This window comes from Panicum virgatum, chromosome 1N, assembly GCF_016808335.1.
Source record: "Panicum virgatum strain AP13 chromosome 1N, P.virgatum_v5, whole genome shotgun sequence".
NCBI lineage: Eukaryota > Viridiplantae > Streptophyta > Magnoliopsida > Poales > Poaceae > Panicum > Panicum virgatum.
Genome location: NC_053145.1, coordinates 19713212 through 19735337, shown reverse-complemented (window position 1 = coordinate 19735337; position 22126 = coordinate 19713212). Strand labels below are relative to the sequence as shown.

At 44.6% G+C, this 22126-nt stretch overlaps 2 protein-coding genes across 2 annotated transcripts; one reads left to right on the top strand and one right to left on the bottom strand.

Moving 5' to 3' along the window:
• Positions 1-5439: 5439 nt before the first annotated feature.
• Positions 5440-6817, top strand: LOC120655462 (protein DETOXIFICATION 16-like). The gene is made up of 6 exons (XM_039933296.1): positions 5440-5564; positions 5661-5717; positions 5828-6066; positions 6155-6273; positions 6418-6504; positions 6619-6817. The coding sequence occupies exons 1-6, from the start codon at positions 5455-5457 to the stop codon at positions 6679-6681; spliced, it is 675 nt and encodes a 224-aa protein (XP_039789230.1). The 5' UTR covers positions 5440-5454; the 3' UTR covers positions 6682-6817.
• A 1121-nt stretch (positions 6818-7938) lies between these two features.
• On the bottom strand, positions 7939-11297 carry LOC120655461 (nucleolar and coiled-body phosphoprotein 1-like). The gene is made up of 2 exons (XM_039933294.1): positions 9398-11297; positions 7939-8234 (listed from the first exon to the last, which is right to left on the bottom strand). The coding sequence occupies exon 1, from the start codon at positions 11225-11227 to the stop codon at positions 9428-9430; it is 1800 nt and encodes a 599-aa protein (XP_039789228.1). The 5' UTR covers positions 11228-11297; the 3' UTR covers positions 7939-8234; positions 9398-9427.
• Positions 11298-22126: the final 10829 nt, after the last annotated feature.

Sequence of the window (22126 nt, the reverse complement as noted above, 5' to 3'; positions counted from 1 at the left end):
GGTGTCCTAACCGAACCACGTTAAACCGTGTGTCTTGGTGTCTTCACGAGAGTTTGCATATTCTCTCCTTTACCTCTTTACTTACCGTATTACGTTTCCGCTTTTACTCTATCTTGAATGCCTTTACTTTCCTAGTTAGTTTGATTAGGATTGGCTATAGGTTGCAAGTCTTTTAGGGGTTAGTAGAGAGTAGCATAGATAAACCTTAGTCATAACTAGCATGTGTAGGACGTGTTAGATTTATCTCATGCAAATAGATTGAGCCCTAGGATAGAAAGCAATTAGCGACCCTATTCACCCCCTCCCCCTCTAGGGTCGGACACCCCGGTGATCCTTACAGCTGCAGCCGACCGGTCAGACCGGTCGAGCATTCTGCAGAGCCAGCAGCCGAATCGGCGCCGCCCGTTTCGGTTTCTTCTATTCATGAAGCCCCAGCAGTTCCTCCGACAGCAGAAGACGAGGAATTGGTAGATTATGAAGCGTCTCCGGAGCGCACCAATTTGGAGATCAATGTGGTGCACTTGTCTTTGGATTACTTTGTGGTTCCGGAGGAGGACATGGCTCATCTTCAGTTAGGGCCCCCGTGAAGCTGTGTTCCAGAAGCCAAGCGAGAAGGACAACCATCTGAAGGCTCTTTACATGAGGGGACACATCAACGGGAAGCCGGTGACTCGCATGCTAGTGGATGGTGGGGCCATTGTAAATCTTATGCCCTATTCATTGTACAAGAAGCTTGGTGGCCAAGATGAAGATTTGATCAAGACGTACATGACGGTCAGCGGTGTTGGAGGGAGCGAGCCCCTTAGGACCAAAGGAGTCGCTTCCATGGAGCTCACCATTGGAAGTAAGACGCTTGCTACAGCTTTCTTCATCTCGGAAGTGCAAGGTAATTACAATTTGATTCTTGGGAGGGATTGGATTCATGCAAATCAGTGTGTTCCTTCTACTTTGCTTCAGTTTCTTATTCAGTGGATTGGCGATGAGGTTGAGATTGTCCATGGGGACACTTCATCCTTTGTTGCTTTAGCCGATTCGGATTCTATTAGTGCACACGACAACGTCAAGTGTTTGTCGGGCATGGATCTGTCCGATTATGATTTGATCAGTTGCACTAAGGATGGTTTTGTTTCTGCTGTACTAAAGCCGATGGATAATCGGCTAAATCGTTTAATGTAAATCAGATGAGTACAACAGAAACTCCAGAGGCGACCGGTCCGACCGCCCGTGCCGACCGGTCAGACCGGTCCTGTCCCGTTCGGCGCACAGGGCCGACCGGTCAGACCGGACACCCCGACCGATCAGACCGGTCGAACGCAGAGTGGCTGCGGTAGAGGCTAGATCAATATCGGGCGTGTACGAACGATATGTGTGAAGCCATTGAAGATTCTGATGATCTAGATAAGATGGGCCAAGGATTTACATCGGCCGATCCTTTAGAATAGATAGATATTGGTGATGGAACTATTCCTAGGCCGACCTTTGTAAACAAAAATTTATCGGCTGAATATAAAGCCGATTTGGTTAATCTATTGAAGGAATATGTTGATTGCTTTGCTTGGGAGTATCATGAAATGTCTGGTTTGAGTCGTGATCTTGTTGAGCATCGTTTACCAATTAAAGCCGGTTTTAGACCTTATAAACAACCGGTTAGGCGTTTCAATCCCATTATTTATGACCAAATTAAAACTGAAATTAATCGTTTACTTGATGCTGGATTTATTCGGTCTCGTTGTTATGCTGATTGGATCTCTAATATTGTGCCCGTTGAGAAAAAGGATTCGGGGAAAATTAGAGTGTGCATTGATTTTAGAGATCTTAATAAAGCTACTCCCAAGGATGAATACCCTATGCATATAGCCGATATGTTGATCAATGAGGCTTCCGGACATCGTGTCATTAGTTTTCTTGATGGTAACGCCGGTTACAATCAAATATTTATGGCCGAAGAAGATATATCTAAAACAGTCTTTAGATGTCCGGGATTTGTCGGCTTGTTTGAGTGGGTGGTTATGACTTTTGGTTTGAAAAATGAGAGTGCTACTTATCAAAGAGCTATGAATTTAATCTTCCATGATTTAATTGGTGTCATTTTGGAAGTGTACATTGATGATATTGTCATTAAATCGGCCGGTTTGGATCATCATTTAGCCGATTTGAGACTTGCTCTTGAGAGTATGCGCTGGTATGGTTTAAAGATGAATCCACTCAAATGTGCTTTTGATGTATCGGCTGGAAAATTTCTTGGCTTCATTATTGATGAGAAGGGAATAGAGATTGATCCTAGAAGAGTTGAAGCCATGAAGAAGGTTGAAGCTCCTACATGCAAGAAGAATTTACAGAAGTTCTTGGGCAAGGTAAATTTCTTGAGAAGATTTATATCTAACTTGTCCGGGAAGATCAATGCTTTTACTCCTATTCTTCGGTTAAGAGATGAAACCGAATTCACTTGGGGGGCAAAGCAGCAAGAAGCGTTTGAGAGGATCAAGGTTTATTTGTCTTCACCACCCATGCTTAAAGCGCCTAAGAGAGGGGTACCTTTCAAACTTTATGTGGCTGCTGAAGATAAAGTTATTGGAGCTGTTTTGACTCAAGAAACCGAAGGGAAGGAGTACATTATTACATACTTAAGCCGGCGACTTATTGATGCGGAGACAAGGTATACGTTCATTGAGAAGTTATGTTTGTCTTTTTATTATGCTTGTACCAAATTGAGGCATTATCTACTATCTAGTACTTGCAAAGTAGTATGTCAAACTGATGTGATCAAACACATATTACAAAAGCCGATTTTGAGTGGTCGAATCGGCAAGTGGGCTTATGCTTTGGTTGAATATGATTTGGCTTATGAACCTTTAAAATCTATGAGAGGCCAAATTGTAGCGGATTTTATTGTTGAACATCGAATTAATGACAAGCATGATTTGGAAGTCGGCTATGTTACTTGCACACCATGGAAGTTGTACTTTGATGGATCGGTTTGTGATGATGGTCAAGGAATTGGTGCTGTTCTTATTTCTTCAAACGGTGCCGTTTTTGAATTTTCTAACCGATTAGAAAAAGAATGCACAAATAACCAAGTTGAATATGAGGCGCTTCTATTTGGCTTGGAATTCTTGCAATCCATGGGCGTGAAGCATGTTGAAGCCTCTGGAGATTCTCTTCTGGTGGTGCAACAAGTTTCCAAGGTATGCAAATGCTATAACGATTCTCTAAATGCATATCTTGATAAATGCCTTGATATTATTTCCTCCTTCGATGAATTTATTATTAAACATATACTGAGGAAAGAGAATGAAAAGATAAATACTCTGGCTCAGCAAGCATCTGGCTATAATGTTACGAAAAAATATTTCAACATTCGCAAGCCGATGCAAACGAAAGCCGAGTTTCTGGTTCTGGACGCACCGGTCTGACCGGTCAGCAAGACCGGTCTGACCGCCCAGACCGGTCTGACCACCCAGACCGGTCTGACCGGTCCAGAGACCAGTCTAACCGGTGATGCCGCTGCTGGTTCTGATTCGTCCAAAAAAGATGATTCAATTATATCGGTCGAAGCCCAGGATTGGAGGGTTCCTCTTATATCATATTTGAGAGATTCTGGTCGTGGTGCGGAGAGAAATATTCGGCGTTTGGCTTTCAAGTACGTTTTAATTAACGATGAACTTTATCGTCGAACTGCCGAAAATTTCCTTCTCAAGTGTTTAGACTCGGATCAAGCCTGGGTTGTTATGGGTGAGGTTCATGAAGGTATTTGTGGTACTCATCAATCAGCTCCCAAGATGAAGTGGTTACTTAGAAAAGTCGGTTTTTATTGGCCCACAATGCTATCCGATTGTTTCAAATATTATAAAGGATGTGAAGAATGTCAACGGTTTGGTGATTTGCAATTGGTGCCTGCTGCGTTGATGCATCCTATTATTAAACCATGGCTGTTCCGAGGTTGGGGGTTGAACTTCATTGGATAAATTAATCCTCCATCTTCAAAGGGGCATCGCTTCGTGTTGGTTGCTACGGATTATTTCACTAAATGGACCGAAGCGGTTCCTTTGAAGAATATGACACATAAGGAGGTAACTGAGTTTATTACTGAGCATATTATTCATAGATTCGGTATTTCACAAACTTTGACAACGGATCAAGGTTCTTCATTTATATCCAAAGATGTGCGTGTTTTTGCCGAATCTTATAAGATTAAGTTGCTCAATTCATCTCCATACTATGCTCAGGCCGATAGGCAGGCCGAGTCAAGTAATAAGATTTTGATCAAACTTGTCAAGAAAAAGATAGAAGAAAATCCTAGGAGGTGGCATGAAGTGTTATCCGAAGCATTATGGGCTCATCGTATATCTAGACATGGTGCTACTAAGGTTACTTCTTTTGAGTTTGTGTATGGTCAAGAGACCGTTTTACCCATTGAGGTAAATCTAGACGCATATAGATTAGCAAAACAAAATGACTTCTCCGCTGTTGATTACTATGATATGATGATGGATAATATTGATGAGGTAACCGATAAGCGTTTGAAGGCTTTGAAGAAGATTGAGAAGGATAAGCTTCGGGTGGCTAGAGCTTACAATAAAAAGGTAAGACTTAAATCTTTTCAGGTTGGAGATCTAATTTGGAAGACAATTTTGCCTCTTGGGATGAAAAGAAACAAGTTTGGCAAATGGTCGCCAAGTTGGGAGGGTCCATACAAGGTTATCAAAGTTATCTCCGGTAATTCGTATATGGTGGAGACGGTGCAAGGTGAGCGTCTACCTAGAGCTATCAATGGGAGATACTTGAAGAAATTTTATCCTAGCATATGACAAAGTGCATGAAGACAAAGACGGCCGGTATTAGATATCGCCCTTAGTTTTGTTTTTAGACTTGTATGCTTTGTGTAAAACATGTACATCAGAATAGTTCTTACTTTTTGGTTTGTGAAACTCACCAAAAAGCAGGGGGGCATATGTTGACAGCAAAATTTGGCACCTGCTGAGGCCGACCGGTCTGGTCTATAGAGTTCGAGTAGAATTAGGTTTTTTTGTAAAGAGTCCTTATGTAATTCTACTCGTGAAGGGGTACGTCTTCCCCGGCCTATAAATATAAAGGTTAAGACCGATTGAGGTTATTCCCAATCGATTCAATACAAAAATCGCATTATTTTTTATCTCTCAAACCATAGTCTTTTCCAACCCTAGATTGCTTTCTTCCTTCGTCTCTACGGCATTTGAAGACGTTCTGAGTGGCCTGCCGACCTCAGAGCAACCCTAGCAACGCAAGCTCCGACGGGGTCCCTCACGAGCTCGCGTTTCTAGGTCTTCGCGAGTCCCCTGCCTGCACCGGTCAGACCGGTCGGCGAAACCGGTCAGACCGGTCCGCCCAGGGCATCACTGGTTCAGATCGTCTTGACGATCTCCTGCGCATTCTAGCGCACTCACTCGAGTGTGTTGCCGCGATTCTGTGTAACACATGGCGTCACTGATCATCCGCAGCATGGAGTGGTGGTCCTTCGAGGTCCTGGTGCTGCTCTCCGGCCTTCTCCCCAACCCCAAGCTCGAGACGGCCGTGCTGTCCATCTGGTCAGACTTGATCTCTGTTCTTCCGTAGCTAGCTTTCTGAAATTTGTCCCCGATCCGATCCGTCTCTCATTCCTGCGTCGATGATTCTGCTTGTAGCCTGAACACTAACGGCTTCGCGTTCATGGTGCCGCTCGGACTTGGTGGTGCCATAAGGTGAGTAGCCCCAATCAGTCCACCACTAGAACAGACATATCTCTTTCATCTCCATGACTCCATCATCAGGAACTCAAGAGAAAAGATCTGACTTGGGTCACTCACTGCAGCACGCGCGTGTCGAACGAGCTCGGCGCGGGCCGGCCGGAGGCGGCCCGGCTGGCAACCCGGGTGGTGGTGCTGCTGGCGCTGGCGGTGGGCGCGTCGGAAGGGCTCGCCATGGTGCTGGTGCGCAACCTCTGGGGCTACGCCTACAGCAGCGAGGAGGAGGTGGTCCGGCACACCGCCCGGATGATGCCCATCCTCGCCGTCTCCATCGTCTTCGACGGCCTGCAGTGCGTGCTCTCAGGTGAAACTTGTTAACTCTGAGTAGTAAAAACATTTTAACTTGATGTTGATGCGCATCCTCTGATATTCAGTTAGCTACTGATCTTCAGGTGTTGTCAGGGGCTGCGGCCGCCAGAAGGCCGGCGCGTTCATCAACCTTGCCGCATACTACCTCGCCGGCATCCCCTCGGCGTTCGTGTTCGCCTTTGTTTGGCATCTAGGAGGAATGGCAAGTGTTCTCCCCTGTTGTCCTCTTCAACATTTCATTTTAGGATTACACTATTTTCCTTTCATTTTGCAACTGTTTTTTTATATATATTTTGAATTGGATATAGGTTCTGAAAGCTGGTTTTTTAATTTGAACTCTGAACAGGGACTCTGGTTCGGGATCATGTGCGGGCTTGTAGTGCAGATGCTCCTGCTGCTCTCTATCACATTGTTCACCAATTGGAACAAGGAGGTAAGCAGAAGTTTTCTCGCTCTCCATCACACTGTTCTATCTTCAATGCACGTGGTTTTCTTGTTATTCGTCTCAGTTTCTGCAATAATTTTGTTGATGGGTAAACTTCTTCAGGCCTCGAAGGCGAAGGACAGAGTTTTCAGTTCTGCTCTTCCTGTGGACATGGCAACAGGATGAGGTGGTCTAGTGTAGAACAGACAAAAGAGGGGGAGGGGATGGGGGCGGTTTTGATGGGAATAACGCTCAAGTGGCATCGAGCCAATTGGCCTTATGTTAATGCCCACGCTGTTCAATAAAACATTGAGGCACGCAAGAGATCTGTTCTTACACCAAACTAGAATACTGTGATACCTGGTTGAATTCAGAGGGGGGGGGTTACCCCTTCTTCAGTTCAGTATCAGCATGGTATGCCTAAGCACAAGCAGATCGACATTTCTCTAGTCATAGCTTGAGTTCACAAGTTGACCCTGCCTAACTCTACATAGAGACCTTTGTGCTGACGAAGGCTACCAGAAAAAGAACAGAATTCAAATTGCCAATACTTTATTTTGCTTTCACACAAAGCATGAACTAACAGTAATAGCTGCAACAATGTTCATGTTATGAATGCCAATGGCAACTCAAATGTATTACCATGCCCACATGGACCAGCTGATATATAGCACCTTACGCTAGTGAGAAAATACACTAGGATGTATAAACATCTAACAGTTCATACCTGCCGCACAAAAGTTAGCTCAACCATCTACCTGAAAGTTAACCCTACGGAGCCCAAACTAAATTATTTGAGCAACACCTCACTCCATAAACCCACGAGATATTCCAACACAGCAAAAGACATCAGTCATCGGCCAAACAGCACAAGCTTTCTTGTAACTTCAGCTGTAGGGTGTGGATGTTCATTGATGCATTGGTAATTCAGCTGTTCAGACATGTCTTCATACCTGACGATTTCAGGTTATCTGGGTCCTAGATATTTGATCTGATCCCTTTTCCATTGCATTTGAACAAGGTGTGGAAGATTCAGCTCCCCACATCAACGAACATGCATTGCATATTGCTATGAATTAGGATGTCCAGAACCAAGCAAACCTACCACACAGAATAACAGGGCATGCATGTCTGCAATGGAACGACGATAATGTAAGGATATGATATGTGAGAGCCTTCAGAGTTAAGGTATGGCTACAAATCAAGCTCATTCACATGGCAATAGCTTCGCAGAAAAGAAAAAGAAAAAAAAGGAAGGATTCGCATGGCAATGCCATACAAGACAGATCAAAGACAATCGCACAGATCTGTTAAAACAAAATGGTCTGCAAATAAGGTTGAAACTACTGGAGAAACAACCTTGGATCACAGATTATCTTGCACTGAAAATGGAAAATCATACTGGTGAGACTGCAACAAGAACAGAGCTACTACTAGGAATCATGGGGACTTTACAGCCTAACAAGACAATTAAGTCAAACCTATAAAGCATTGACAAAAATTTACCATCCATTGAGTACACCTGCCAAAGCCAGATGCTATGATGTAATGTATTAAAGTCTAGCAGAACCAACAGCTTAAGCAACAGGTTGGAATAATTACAATCATCTCATCACTAGCACTCACTAACATCATAATAGCTGACTACAGAAATACAGCCACCTGTTAAATACCTCGAATCTCATCCCTTAAACTAATTCTAAATCACCTCTTGCCGCCTGAATCTTCTATCCAGCCATCTGATTATGAACAATGAACAGGGCTCACGTAAGTGCATCAACCATCAACAATCGAATAGCACAATTTAATGAAAGTATCACAATGTAGATGAAAATACAATTTGACTACAGAACAGACATGCACTGTTGCACACAAATAAAATATCCAAGTCTATCCAAGTGTGCATGGTCAGATTTGTTGACACCTCTAAAACAGCTCTGTTGGTTGAATAACATACATCCCTAATGGATTACTTTTTTAGTAGACCTAAAGTTGGTCCCGATTCACCAAACAGGCAGAGCTTAAGCTGTTTATCATCCTCAACTAACAAGGTGCACAGTTGCACAGATATCAAAAGGACATATTAAGTTTGTAAATCATGTTAAAACCCCAAGTTGCCACCAACAACTTGGTTTAAGCAGCTCAGAACATATATCTGGGCTGAACCTCAAAATTTGGTTCATGTCAATTTTAGTTACGACTACTCTGAGCTAAGACTTCTCATCCTTCGACCACCATGCTCATACCGAAAAAACAAGTGTAGTGCCTTTAGGAAATCAGCTATTTTCAACAAAATCAACTATCTTGTTAGAACCAATGACCAGCTTCTAAGAAAACTAACTGATATACATCTCAGTAACCTTACTGGAACCATCCAAATATATGAGAGATAGTACACTCATTGAACCAATCACGGCCATACAAGCTACTTTCAAGGCAATACATATGCATGAATGTTTATGCCAGTAATGTTGGTCCAACTAAATGAAAATCTAAATTACAAGAATCACAGTTTACAAATTTTATCTATTGCTGCATCGTTTTAAGGGGAGCATAAAAAATAATTATTGTAAAGAATGAATGACTCTAAAGTGATAATTCATGGGTAATTGAACATAGTAGAACTGCAGGTCCCAGTGTCCCCAGAAAAGTGTAGCTTGATACAAGCTCAATCAAACACCCACATAATTTGCAGGTCCCAGTGTTCATATACAATTTATACTGACGTTCTGAACTTGGATCAAATTTTTAGTTGCTGTCATATTAATTTCGTACAGAGGATTCGGGACATTTCAGAAACTGTTCAGAATTGAATTTCAATTCTAGGACCTGCGATTGAATTATAACAATTCTTCAGACATCGAAAGGAAACATAATAAATCCAGTAAGAAGAATGGCATACCAACAAAAGACTTGATAACACCATATAAGTTTAATCCACCAAATTCATCAACACATTAAGAACTTCCTTCTTTACGTCCGCTCGACGGATCTGCGCCTTTGCCTCATCTACTCTTTGCTTCTTGACCTTGGATTCCAAAGATTGTGCCCTCTCATCACCAATGAACTCAAATGCTCTCTTCAGAGTCTCTCCACATGGATGCTGGGCCTCAATCTCCAACACATAGGCAGATAGGCTGGAATACAATGTCTGCAACTCATCAAAACCCCTGCGCATAAGTTGCACATTAGCATCTCTTTCTATTTCTTCATCATGAGTTTTCTTTTCCTTATTCTTAGTCGGAGTGCCACCATTCTGATTTGGAGCTGTGGCTTCCTTTGGCATAAGACTATCCCTATCAGTGTCCATCTTCCCTTTGTCAGTCTTCTCCCTCTTGCCCTTGGCCAAATCAATGCCATTTTGAGTGCCATTAGTTGTAGCATCCTTCAACGCGCCACTCTTCGCTTCTTTGTCCAATTCCTCATTATTATTTTCCTGTTTCTTACTCTTACTTGGCTGACCAGTGGTGCTGGCCTCCTTTGACAACCTGCTCTTTAAATCTCTTTCTGCTTTCACTTTGTTGTCCTGCCCCTTCTTACTTCCTTTCTGAGAATCACCATCTTGACTGGCAGTACCAGTGGCAGCCTCCTTTGGAGCGCCACCCATTGAATTTCCATCCATTTTCTGTTTCTTAGCCTGACCCTTCTTACTCTTTGTCACAGCGCCATCATTTTGAGACGTAGCAGCAGCAATTGCCTCCTTCGCCTTCTCTCCCCAGACTGCTTCCGAGAGTTTATACATCTGGAGCTCATCTTCTTTACTTGGCACAATGCCTGTGCTCACTGCTTTCTCATACCGACCCTTGAGCTGTCGTACCTTCTCATACATATCTGTGTAGGTGCAGTTCTTCCTATCCAGGCGGTCACCAACAGTAGTAATGATGAAATCAGTCTTTGGCAGTGTGCCCTCACTCTTGACATGCGCTGCAACGAACTCCAAGATCTTCATCTCATCATTTCTCCCCCAATGCCGCTGGTTGCGTGCAGGCTTCTCAGACTTGCTGCTGGACGGTGAGGTATCGAGAGCCACTGGCTTCTCCGGCTTCACTCCGCCCTTCTTCCCCTTGCCGGCTGGAGTGGCCTCTGGTGCCGCCTTCTCTGGCTCAGCCTTGCCTTTCTTCCCCTTGCCCGCTGGAATGGCCTCAGGCGCGGCCTTCTCCGGCTCGGCCTTGCCCTTCTTCGCCTTGCCGGCTGGAGTGGCCTCAGGCGCGGCCTTATCCGGCTGGGCCTTGGCCTTCTTCTTCGCCTTGCCAGGCGCGGTGGCCTCAGCTGCTGCAGCAGCAGCAGCCTTCTCAGTCCCGGCCTTGGCCTTCTTCGCCTTGCCGGACGGAGCAGGATCCGCCTCGGGCCTCTTCCTCTCCTGCTCCGCCTTGGACTTCCCGGCCGCCGCCACCGCCGCCTTCTGAACCACTGGCTCCGGATTCTCAGGCTCCGACTCCGACGCCTCGACCTCCTCGTCGTCGCCGTCAGCGTCGGATTCGGGCTTGGGAACCCGGTGCGGCGGCAGCTTGGTGGGGGAGCGGTGCACCTGGAGCAGCTGGAAGGCCTGCGCGTCGGTGTCGGAGTCGGAATCGGAGCCCTCGGACAAGTCCGCGGCCGGGCCAGCGGGAGAGGGAATCCGCCGCGCGGGAGGGCTCGGAGGCTCCAACTCCTCGGAGCCTGATTCCTCGGAGGACTCCTCCTCATCCGGCGGCGGCGGAGGCGACGGCGCGCGGCGCTTGCGGGGAGCCATGGCTCGCCGCTAGGGTTTGGAACGGGGAATGGGATGGGTCAGATGCGGGAGGGTTTTTTGTTTTTTATTTTTTTGAGCTGGAGGAGGATGTGCGGGGACGGTGGGACGCCTCTTGGGTTGGACCGTTGGACGGCTGAGCTGGACTCCGAAAAACTAGGATAAATTTCACAGTACCAGTTTTTTTTATAATTTTCGTATTTAAATTTACATATGCTTTTGTGATTGTGAAATTATTGGTGACTAGGAAACTACTTTTTTATGGAAAACTTTAGTCGCATGTGCTATCTCCCGATAATTATGTAGATTGTAGTCACCGGTCTAAGAAGAGATAGAATCGATATTTAGTATGACAAATTGGTGACCGGTGGGGCAAATTTAGATATATCTCATTATGTTCGTATATGTTTCAAAGTTGAACAAGATGTTTCACTTATTTACCAATCATAATCCGTCCATTGCTCTCTCATAGTGTAATCTACACCAGATCATATTTAAACGGCAACCCACTACTTCTTGATCTCATATATTCCACAATTTGAAAACGAGCTCACACATAGCAACATACTTGTGTTTCTCTCTTCTTCACTTTCAAAACTTTTATTGGAGGAAAAATTAATTGAGAAAGAATAAAATTTATATTGAGATGAGCAAAATACCCAGATAATCCCATCTAGAAATATGAGACATGTATCTTTATTATTTTCTTTGTGTCAGGATTAATTGCAATTGACATAGCTATGTATTTGGTTTGAGAAATGTGGTGGCTCACTCTTTTGTTTCGTTTGCCAAATGGAATTGGATGAGTTTTGAACTCTCAGGATTGAGCAACTCTAGATACCGACTGGTACAGTATCTTTTGAGAGCACCGTATTAGTCGTTGATTGATTGATCTATTGCAGACTGATCTGAAGCGATAACAACAGTGGGGTTGAATGATAGGGATTATAGTTTTCTAAGTTTGTGCTGTCAAGTGATCATGATTTCAGAAACTGTTAAGGGGGCTTCCTCTATTTTAACAGAATTGGTTCATCTGCAATATTGCAGAGGGACTCACTGCCACAGACCAGCGGGCTCCACTACACCGGACCACATATATCAGTGGCACAAGTCCCCCTACAGTAGTGCACAGGAGAGGTAAGTCATATTTAACTCCCAATAGGTTTTTTTTTTGTTTGAGGTGACTCCCACATAATAGGTTTGCAGTCAAGATGCAAACCTGATTTTAAGGTAGAGAGGGTAAGTTATATCTATTCATTGTGTTTGTTTATAGATTTGTCTCCTCATCAATCGATTGAAATTTTATTATCCATCAATCATCTATTTCAACCATTGGATCACCGTCCAATGACGGATCCGCAGTCTATTGAGTTTGCTGCTTGTAACATGTTATCAGCTCGGCTTGTTGTTGAGTTTCCCACCCATAATGGGCCCACTTTTCACCTGTTACATATCGAGTAGTTGAACAGCAGCAATAACGGATCTACTGTATATTCAAAGACCCATTAAGAGTATAGGGTGTTGCGGAGCAGTTAATTGCTATCTTTTCTTTTCTGGCCAATAATGGGCTCAACAATCCTAAATGTGTGTTAACTAGTACATATTTTTAAATTTTTAAAAATAACAACCCCTGCTTATTATCCAATTTTTACACGCACCAGTTTACAAATACAACATATTTTACAAACAGTTTTTTCTTCAACTACAGTACGAACAAAAATAACAACGAACAAGTAAGTTACATATAAATTTTTGGACAAACAAAAAAACAACAAATTCTTTTACCAACTGTAGTACAAAAAAAACATCAACAAATAAAAAATTTACTGGTAAAATTTTTGGACAAACAAAAAATTGACAAGTCCTCTTTGCTAACTACAGTTCAAGTAAAATTTTTGAAGAAAAAAAATTGATAAGTCTTTTTTTTCCAACTACAGAAGGTAAAATTTTTGGACAAACAAAAAATTGACAAGTTTTTTTTTGCCAACAACAGAAAAACTGCTGCCCCAAAAAAAAGTACAGTAAAACAAAAAGAATAAACTGCTATACAGGGTGTAATTCTAAATACAACATTTATATTCAGACTCAAATCAGAAATTATAGGAATGCAAAGAAGAAAACAAAACCTATAAACTGCTTTCGTCTTCGTTGGAATTGCTAAAATTGGGAGCACAGTTCTCCCTTCTTCATGACTGCAGGTGCAGAGAAGCTAAGAAATGGATCACGGCCAGGAGGAGCGGCCGCGCTCCATCAGGAAGGGAGCCAACGGCTTCAGGATGCCGCGCTCATCACCCGCTAAGTGACACGCCGCCAGCACCGACATGAACGCCTCTTTTGGTTTTGTAGCGCGCTAGTGAATAGTGACACTTTGACCGTTAATTACGGTGTCAAATAAAGCCAGTTTACAAAACCAACTCCAGAACCCCGCGCTAGTAACCCTGAAGAATCTAATGAGGCCTTTGACCGTGCGATTAGAGGATGGTACTGTAGCATCACTGTAGCAAATCATCGATTAATTACCATCATTAAATTCGTCGCGAAAAGTTACACCCATCTCTGAAAAGGTTTTACAAATAGACTTCATTCAATCCTTCATGCGGAAAAGATTCTCTTCTAGCGCTAGGATTCTAGCGCGCATCCAAACAAGGCCGAAGTTGCGATGGTGTCGCTGCTAGGGTTCACCAAACCGTCGGTAATCGGACCGGTTCCGGTTTGGTCCGGTATGAAACCGGTCCAAATTCAAAATTTAAATTCAAAAAAATAAAAAAATTTCAAAAAAATCCTAAAAATACTTCAAGGTGCGACGAATCTAATGGTGTCAAATTTTCTCAAAAATTCGTTCATTTAATATAGTTTGCGGGGATTTGAAGTTAAACAAAAAAGCGTGTATACAAAAGTATACAAATACAATGTAAAAGTAGTACAAAGGAGGGTTGGAGGGTTCATTTAGACTAAAATATGTTATACAAATATTTATTTAGTATACTTTGCGGGCATTTGAATTTAAACCAAAAAAGAAAAAAAATTGAATTTGACCGGTTACCAGTCAAACCGACCGGTTACCAACCAAACCGGCCGGTATACCGGACAAACCGGCCGGTATACCGGTCGGAACCGGTTGAACGGCGAAGTTTGAATTCAAATTTGAATTCCACCGGTTCCGACCGGTAACCGATCAAACCGGACCAGTATACCAGAACCGGAGGCCGGCGGTTACCGGTTAGCGGTCGGTTAGTTTAACCCTGGTCGCTGCTCGAGCGGGTTCCAACCGCTCCTCGTAGACGACCACCGTTGCAAGGACACACCCGCCGCAGCGCAGCAGGCTCCCTCAATGACACAACAGCGTGTGGTAACAGGTAAACATGCATGCAAACTCACGGAAACGGACTCGATTAGAATGTCGATTGACGCAACAGCAAAATTTCAATAGACTGACGTCTAGTAAATCTGTTTTTTATATGGTAATAAAATGGATGTTTGTGTCTTTATCTTCCCATGATGGTGTCCCAGGCTTTATAAATCGCTTGAGGTGTATTGTCGGGTAGCTGTACTACTTAGCCAGAAGTCAGAAGTCTAAATTCAGTTTATGCTCCTGCTTGGAAGGACCTCTCTGTGTCTTTTTTTTTCAGAAATGCTAAGACACACACGTTCGAACAGGAAGAAAAATCGGATGTTGTGACATATTTCAATAGTTGATTTTCGATGTTGCAACTATTATTTCCGCATATTTCATGATGAATGTTGCATGAAATATAGTGTTCATGTTGCGGCGAGAATTTTGTATCCAAGAGTCAAATGACTTAATGTCTTGTTTTGATGTTGCAAGGAGAAAATTTCTATTGGACGTCGGACGCTAGCAAACCTGTTTTTTTTCCTCCACATTTTGCCCCAGGGAAGTAGAAGAGTTGCAACAGCCTCACACTTAGTTCGAAGAGCTTGGTAGGATTTGTTTTGGCAAAATAGACATTTTAGTCCCTCAGCTTTGATTGGAGGATCAAGTTTATCCCTCAACTTTCAAATAGTCCAATATAATCCCTCAATTTTCATTTTTTAGGTCAAACTCATCCTTATGCTCATATTATGCTCCTAAAATATTATACTCCATAATAATTTTAGAAGCATAATATCAGAATAAGAATGAGTTTGACTTTAAACCAAAATTTATGAGACTATATTGGGCAACTTGAAAATTGAGAGACAAATTTGAACCTCAGGATAAAATTGAGGGATCAAAATATCTATTTTTTCATTTTGTTTCAATAGTGAAACTGAAACACTTCCAGCCTTCAAGGTGACGGCACAGGGTCACGGTGTGCCAGACAGAGAAGCCGGCCGCCACGAACGCAGCCATCAAGTGCCAGACTCTGCAACCGCAAGCGGCGGCGCTGACCGAGCCTACTCAGCGGCAGTGCGGTCGGTGAAGAGGTCAAGATGGAGCTTGCTCGGGTCATCCCCGGTGGTGTCGCGGCCCGCGGCACCACCGCTCGGCTCGGCGGACCGCAGAGATCGAGAACCGTGATGCCGGCGAGGATGGGAGGGGAGCGGCGCGGCGCGGGGAGTGGAGGCGCCGGCATGGGCGAGGTCGCCGGCCGACTCCGTGGGCCCATGGCGGCGGTCCCCAGGCTCCAGCTGGCTGCCGAGATGGACAATACGACGTTCGCTATTGGGCCAAGCTCGTGCACTATCGAAGCTTTGCAAACGTAATGGGCTGACCTATCGCAGCCCCTGATCGCGGACGCACGTCACGCGGCTCGCGGAATTTCCGGCGGTTTTTTTTTATATTTAAAAAAAATTAAAATTTCAAAAATATATGTTTGTTTTGAAATATTTTAAAAATACCCCCGGTCGCCCCCATAGGGCGACAGGCCTTAAGTGTAAATTTTTTTTTTCAAATTCACAATGAGGTCCCTGGAAAAAAAAGAAAAAAAAAGCCCTGTCGCCCCCCCGGGCGACAGGGGCCTGTCGCCCAGCCCACGGGCGACCGCCGCTGGGCCCAGCCCACGGGCGCGGCTGTGCGGCAGGGGGGCCTGTCGCCCCCCCCCCCCCTCCGCGGGCGATAGGGAGGGGGGGCCTGTGGCCCCCCGGAGGGCGACCGGGGTATCCCCTCCTATAAAAGCTCCAGCCCTCCCCTTCCCTCCTCATTTGAGCCCGAAAATTCCACCAAAAATCCAGAAAAAAAGAGAGGAGTGAGGAGAAGGAAAGCGGCGAAGCCCTACCGGATTCCGCACTTGTGATCTGCAGGTTAGTACATTTAGTTTATATATTGTTAGATTTAAGTACTACGTATTTAAATATGAGTAATTTAAGTACGGGTAAGTAATTTAATTTAATTAGTGCTATAGTAGAACCATTTAAGTAGGAGTTCAATGATACTTTAGTTTGTAGTTACGTAGTAGTAAATTAGTTTAAAAAATTAGTGCTACGCATTTATTATTACAATTGCAGTACTATTAGAGACGTGTTTATAAATTAATTATGATTTAGAATAGAATTTGGCATATGCAGTATAGAATTTGAGTGTCATCACGTAGTTATGAATACTTATACGTTGTAGTTGAATTTCATACTTAGTTTTTACGGATAATTGAATAAGGTAGTGAAGTAAAGAGTATAACTCGATAAGTATTATGTGATATACAGATATGTCGAGTAAGATGCAGTTTCAAGTATTTTATGGTGAATACAATGTTATGTATGGGCCAAATGGAGTAGATCTTTCTGCCTTTAAGCGCACATCTAGCGGCATAGATAAACCTCTGGAAAGAAGTTTTGGTTCCATATGTAAGTGACTGCAGCGTGGGTTCCATGTTGATCCGTTGACACATGTGATCACTGTCCAGTCTCTTGTTAATTGGGAGGTAGAAAGTGAATTATGGGAATTAATGATGATACATAGCACTGATGACTGGCAGAAGTACATGCAAGCAGCTCTAGAGCGTGGGTGGCCTCTGGCCATTCTTGTTCAAATTCAGGAGAAGACACAAAATTAAATCCAACATTGTGTTGATCAAATAACTCCTAGTATTCGAAGAGAGACCAATTATGTTGAGCAAGATGAGTCAGAAGAGACAGAGAACCAAAACATGGGACCACAGGGCCTTGCTGATGAGGGAGAAAGGATACATAGCATTGTGGACGAGATGGAGGCAGAAGACCAAACCGCAATAGAGATGGAAGAATATGAGGACTCATCTGATGACGAGCAGTACTCATTACCAAAAGAGTGGAAAGAACATGGTTTTGGCAGTCATGTCGCAGAAGATGTACGAAATCAGGAGTGGGAGTACAGAGGGAATGAGGTAGTGCAAGGTGCAACATATCCAAACATTGAAGCCGTAAAAGATGCTGTGAGACTATGGGCAATCTCATTGAAACGAGAATTCAGAGTCGTAAAGTCTGGCAGTAAAGAATATGAGATGAAGTGTGTGAATGCTGGATGTCCATGGCGAGTACATGCATTCAAGGGAAAATGGAAGTCAAACTGGAAATGTTCCATTGTCACAGAGCACACTTGTTTGCTGTCAGAAGTTCTTCCCTCGCATCGCAATATATCATGCGACTTTGTTGCAAAGCAAATGTATGGGTTTATTATGGACAACCTAAATTATGAGCCAAAAATGATTGTTCGACACATTGAGCAGACTTACCAGTACACCATCAGTTATTTGAAGGCATGGCGGGCTAAACAAAGGGTGTTCGAGATGCGGTTCGGCACATACGAGGCATCATATGATAACCTACCTCGTATGTTATCCCAGGTTACTGATAGAAATCCTGGAAGCTTTTATGACACATACCTTGTACCAGCCGTGACTAGGGGACAAAGAATTATGCAACGAGCCATCTTTTGCATAGGTGCTTGTGTTAGAGCATTTCAGTTTTGTCTTCCGGTGATCTGCATTGATGGCACATTTCTGACTGGAAGGTATAAAGGTCAGATACTCACCGCAATCGGTGTAGATTGTAACAACCAAATTGTTCCGCTCGCATTTGCATTTGTTGAGAATGAGAACATAGACAGTTGGTATTGGTTCCTTGAACGAGTGAAGATTCATGTTGTTGCTGCACGTCCAGATGTGTGCCTTATTAGTGATAGGCATGCAGGTATCCTGCAATCAATACTGAAATTGCAACGTGGAACTGCGACAACGCCTCCATTATGGCCTGATGTCCAAAACAGGTGGTGCATTAGGCATATAGGTGCAAACTTCTATGAACACTTCAAGAACAAGGATCTTAAGAACCTGTTTAAGAGGTTGTGCACCCAAAATCAATAGAGAAAATTCAATGCATTATGGCAGATGCTTGATCAGTTGACTGCAGAGCTAGTGAAGGTAAGGGCATCAGGAGCAGGCACGAGTCAGGCTGCAGAGGCTAGGGATTCAATTGAGAAGCCATTTTCACACTGGATTCGAGGTGCACCTAAGGAGAAATGGTCATTCCTTTATGATACCAACGGAATACGGTATGGTATTCAGACAACGAACCATGCAGAGTGTTTCAATATGGTTATGCGTTCTTGTCGTGCCTTTCCACTTGTGGGGATTGTTGAGTTCATCATGTATGGGTGCATGAAGTATTTCAGAGAGCGTTACACGGCTGCAAGCATAAACATCAGCAACCCCCAAATTCAGTTTTGCAAAAGAGTGACACAATATATGCAATAGAGGATTGAAAAGGCCAAACTGCACCGCGTCATATCCACAGGTACAATGGAGCATAGATTTGAGGTTCTATGCAAGGATAGAAGTGGTCGTGGTATCCATAGAGATAGGGTGGTACAGGAGAGTTTGATTACAGTTGATGGAAAAGCCTTCTGTTCCTGCATGAAGCCTAAGTTATTGCATATGCCTTGCTCCCATCTCATTGCGGCATGTGCAGAGTCTGCGTTACAGCCAGGACTATTTGTTTCACCGTACTTCAGCAAGGAAGCAGTTGTATCCACATGGGGACATGAGGTATACGGGATTGGAATTGTGGGGCCTTTCACTCAGGATAATGAGAATAAGATGTTTATTCCTGATCCAGCCACTAAGAAAGGCAAAGGCCGCCGTCAGACACGTCGTATTCGGAATGGTATGGACGAGTCGGAAGCAAGCAAGGCACAAAAGCGTTGCAGCCAATGTGGAGCATTGAGTCACAACTACAAGAAGTGTCCTCAGAATGCACTTCACGATGCTGCTGACGTCGGTCCTTCCGGAAATCCCAGAGATGGAGCACCTCCTACGTTCAGACGAGCATCGGCGAGAATTGCTCGTGGAAGGCATTCGGTGTCATGATCCACAATTGTATTTCATTATTTGTAATATGTAGTAATGAAATATGGCAGATATGTAATGAAGTATTATTGTATTTATGTGTCCAGTTTGTATGAAATATATATTTACCTATGTGTTCTCATATATTTTTGAATGCAGGTATGGAGATGGACTCCTTGCTAGACCCAGTGATCGACTCGAGCCACAGGTCTTACTTTGCAGCTGTTGAGCACCGAGCCCTAGAGGTGCTACGTCCTCGTCCACCCGGCGAGGCGATCTCTATACACCACGATTGTTGTGACCGGTATGAAATGAAATATTATTGTTTATCACTTATGTATTCGCCGGTATTCCTTTGTTTCGACATTTTTTGATTTTTTGCAGGTTACGTGAGGCCGGCCTACTGACTCTGAGCCGTCTTGTCGAGGTTGGGCCTATTCAGCTCGACCGATCCCTCCTGACGGCGCTCGTTGACAGATGGAGGCCGGAGACACACATGTTCCACCTACAGCTGGGGTGAGGCGGTACTTGCAGCCACTTACCGTGGACTCTGTGACGGCTGCATGAAGACACAAGGGAACGCTATTCTGTCAGGGTGCCCACTACTGCTACTGCTTTGGTCGTACGAGAGGCTAGCCGTTGGTCGGCCCTTTGTCAGCCACGAGCCTTACCACGGGGGCATGTACGGCGACGAGGAGGACGAGAGGCCCACTATGGGAACTATCTGGATCTGGCGTCAGGTACGTTCGCAACAAATCTAATTTTGTTATTCATTGTTACATGATGTATTAGCGCACTTTTAATTTTACTTATTCGGAATGCAGAGGTCCTGGGCACATGCGCGGGTTAGACGCGCATATCCTGAGTTTGTTTCGGAGCTCGACATGCTGACGCCCGAGGACGTTGTCTGGGAGCCTTACAGCCCAGAGGCTGTGGCTACCCGTGCACTAGCAGGCCTGTCTTCGCACTGCTCCGCGAATGCGAGCCTGTGGCTTACTTCCGCCGTCCTGGTTTATGACATCGCGGTTGAGGCATATTGCCCCTGGAGAGTCAAGAGACAGTTTGGGCAGCGCCATGAGTTTCCGGTGCCCACCGCGTTGGAGCGTGTCAGTCGCCAGGACCACAGGTAATTATGAATGAACTTGGCTCATACATTCGTGTCGAATCTAACGATTCTTCGTGGTCCACTTTGTAGGTTGTCAAGGAGTGGCTTGCCGTGCTCTGATGATTGGCTCACCAAGATCCAGCCGTGGGTGGACCAATGGGAACAGGCAGATGAGCTCTTGGTCCATCCAACAGGACCACACACTGACAGCTCCTTTAGGGCTTACCTCACTTGGTACTTACCCCGGACTCGGGCTCGTCTGGTTTTTGTTGATACTCACCCGCAGCCACACCAGGCGAGGCCTCAGGATGGCTATGGCCGGCACCACGTGGAGGCACTAGCTGGCGCGGTGAGTCTCTTAATCATATTTGTATATATATATATATATAATCATATTCATAAGATAATTCATGTGTTTGTAACTGTACCTTTACTGAATTGATGCAGCTTCGCCTTTGCAACATGATGGAGACGGACTGCTCGACTTACTTGACGAGGGTACATGCCGGATCCCCAATGACCCAGTTTGAGCAGACAGAGGCATGGTCGAGGCAGCGTGATCAGTTGCGTCAGGTAGTGCACAACTTCGGAAGCCGTGTGCAGTACGAAGACAGCCACGGGTCGTCTCAGGCCTCGTCGTCGTTCCCGTGTCCGTCGACCATGCACGGGCCGACGTCGCAGTTCTTCCCAAGTGCAGGTAACGTACATATCTCTTTAAAATTACATCAAGTGTTCCTACATATTTACTAATATCACATACATGATACGATCCAGCTACTGCGTTCGGCCATACTGGAATGTTTAGAGGGACAGCACCAGTTGGCGGACCGTATCCAGGGATGGTACCGGGGCCACAGATACCGGCCTACACAGGTTAGTTTATGTTTCGTATTTCGGTTTCTACATGGCATGACAAAATATACGAGCGTACGCTAACATCCACATTTTTTGCGTAGGATTCTACCCCCATGCGAGCGCCGGACCTTCTTCTTCCTCCTTTCGACCAGATAACGAGACCTTCACCTTAGACGACTTCGACAGCTTGAGTCCAGAAGAGCCTGCCGCGCAAGGTGACCCCGATGTCTTGGGGTATTCACAGCTAGGAGGAGCACTACTTGGGATCTCTCAGCAGCAGACACCGCAGCCCCTTGCGCGTCCTGAGCGACAGGTGAGGTCTCCGGATGTTCTCACCTACTTCGAGGGCCATGTCCATGCCCAACAGAGGGCTAAGAGGGTCCGACGCCCTAGGGGTGGTTAGATGTATCTGATGTTTGTATCTCTGATGTTTATTTGTAATGAGATAGCTGTGGACCGCTTATTTGTATCCGATGTTTATGATTGTGGTAGGTTACTTGTCATTTGTTTCTATAGATACTATTGATGTGAACTTATTATGTTTGTGGGTTCCATAATACTCGTGAAATAAGAGAAGTTCTTGCGATTTTTTTCCGTGATTTAATGAAGGACAAGTTAGGTGCGGTAGGAGTCAGCGGCCGAGATCCTGCCGACGATGATAACGAATACACGCTCGAATAGCTC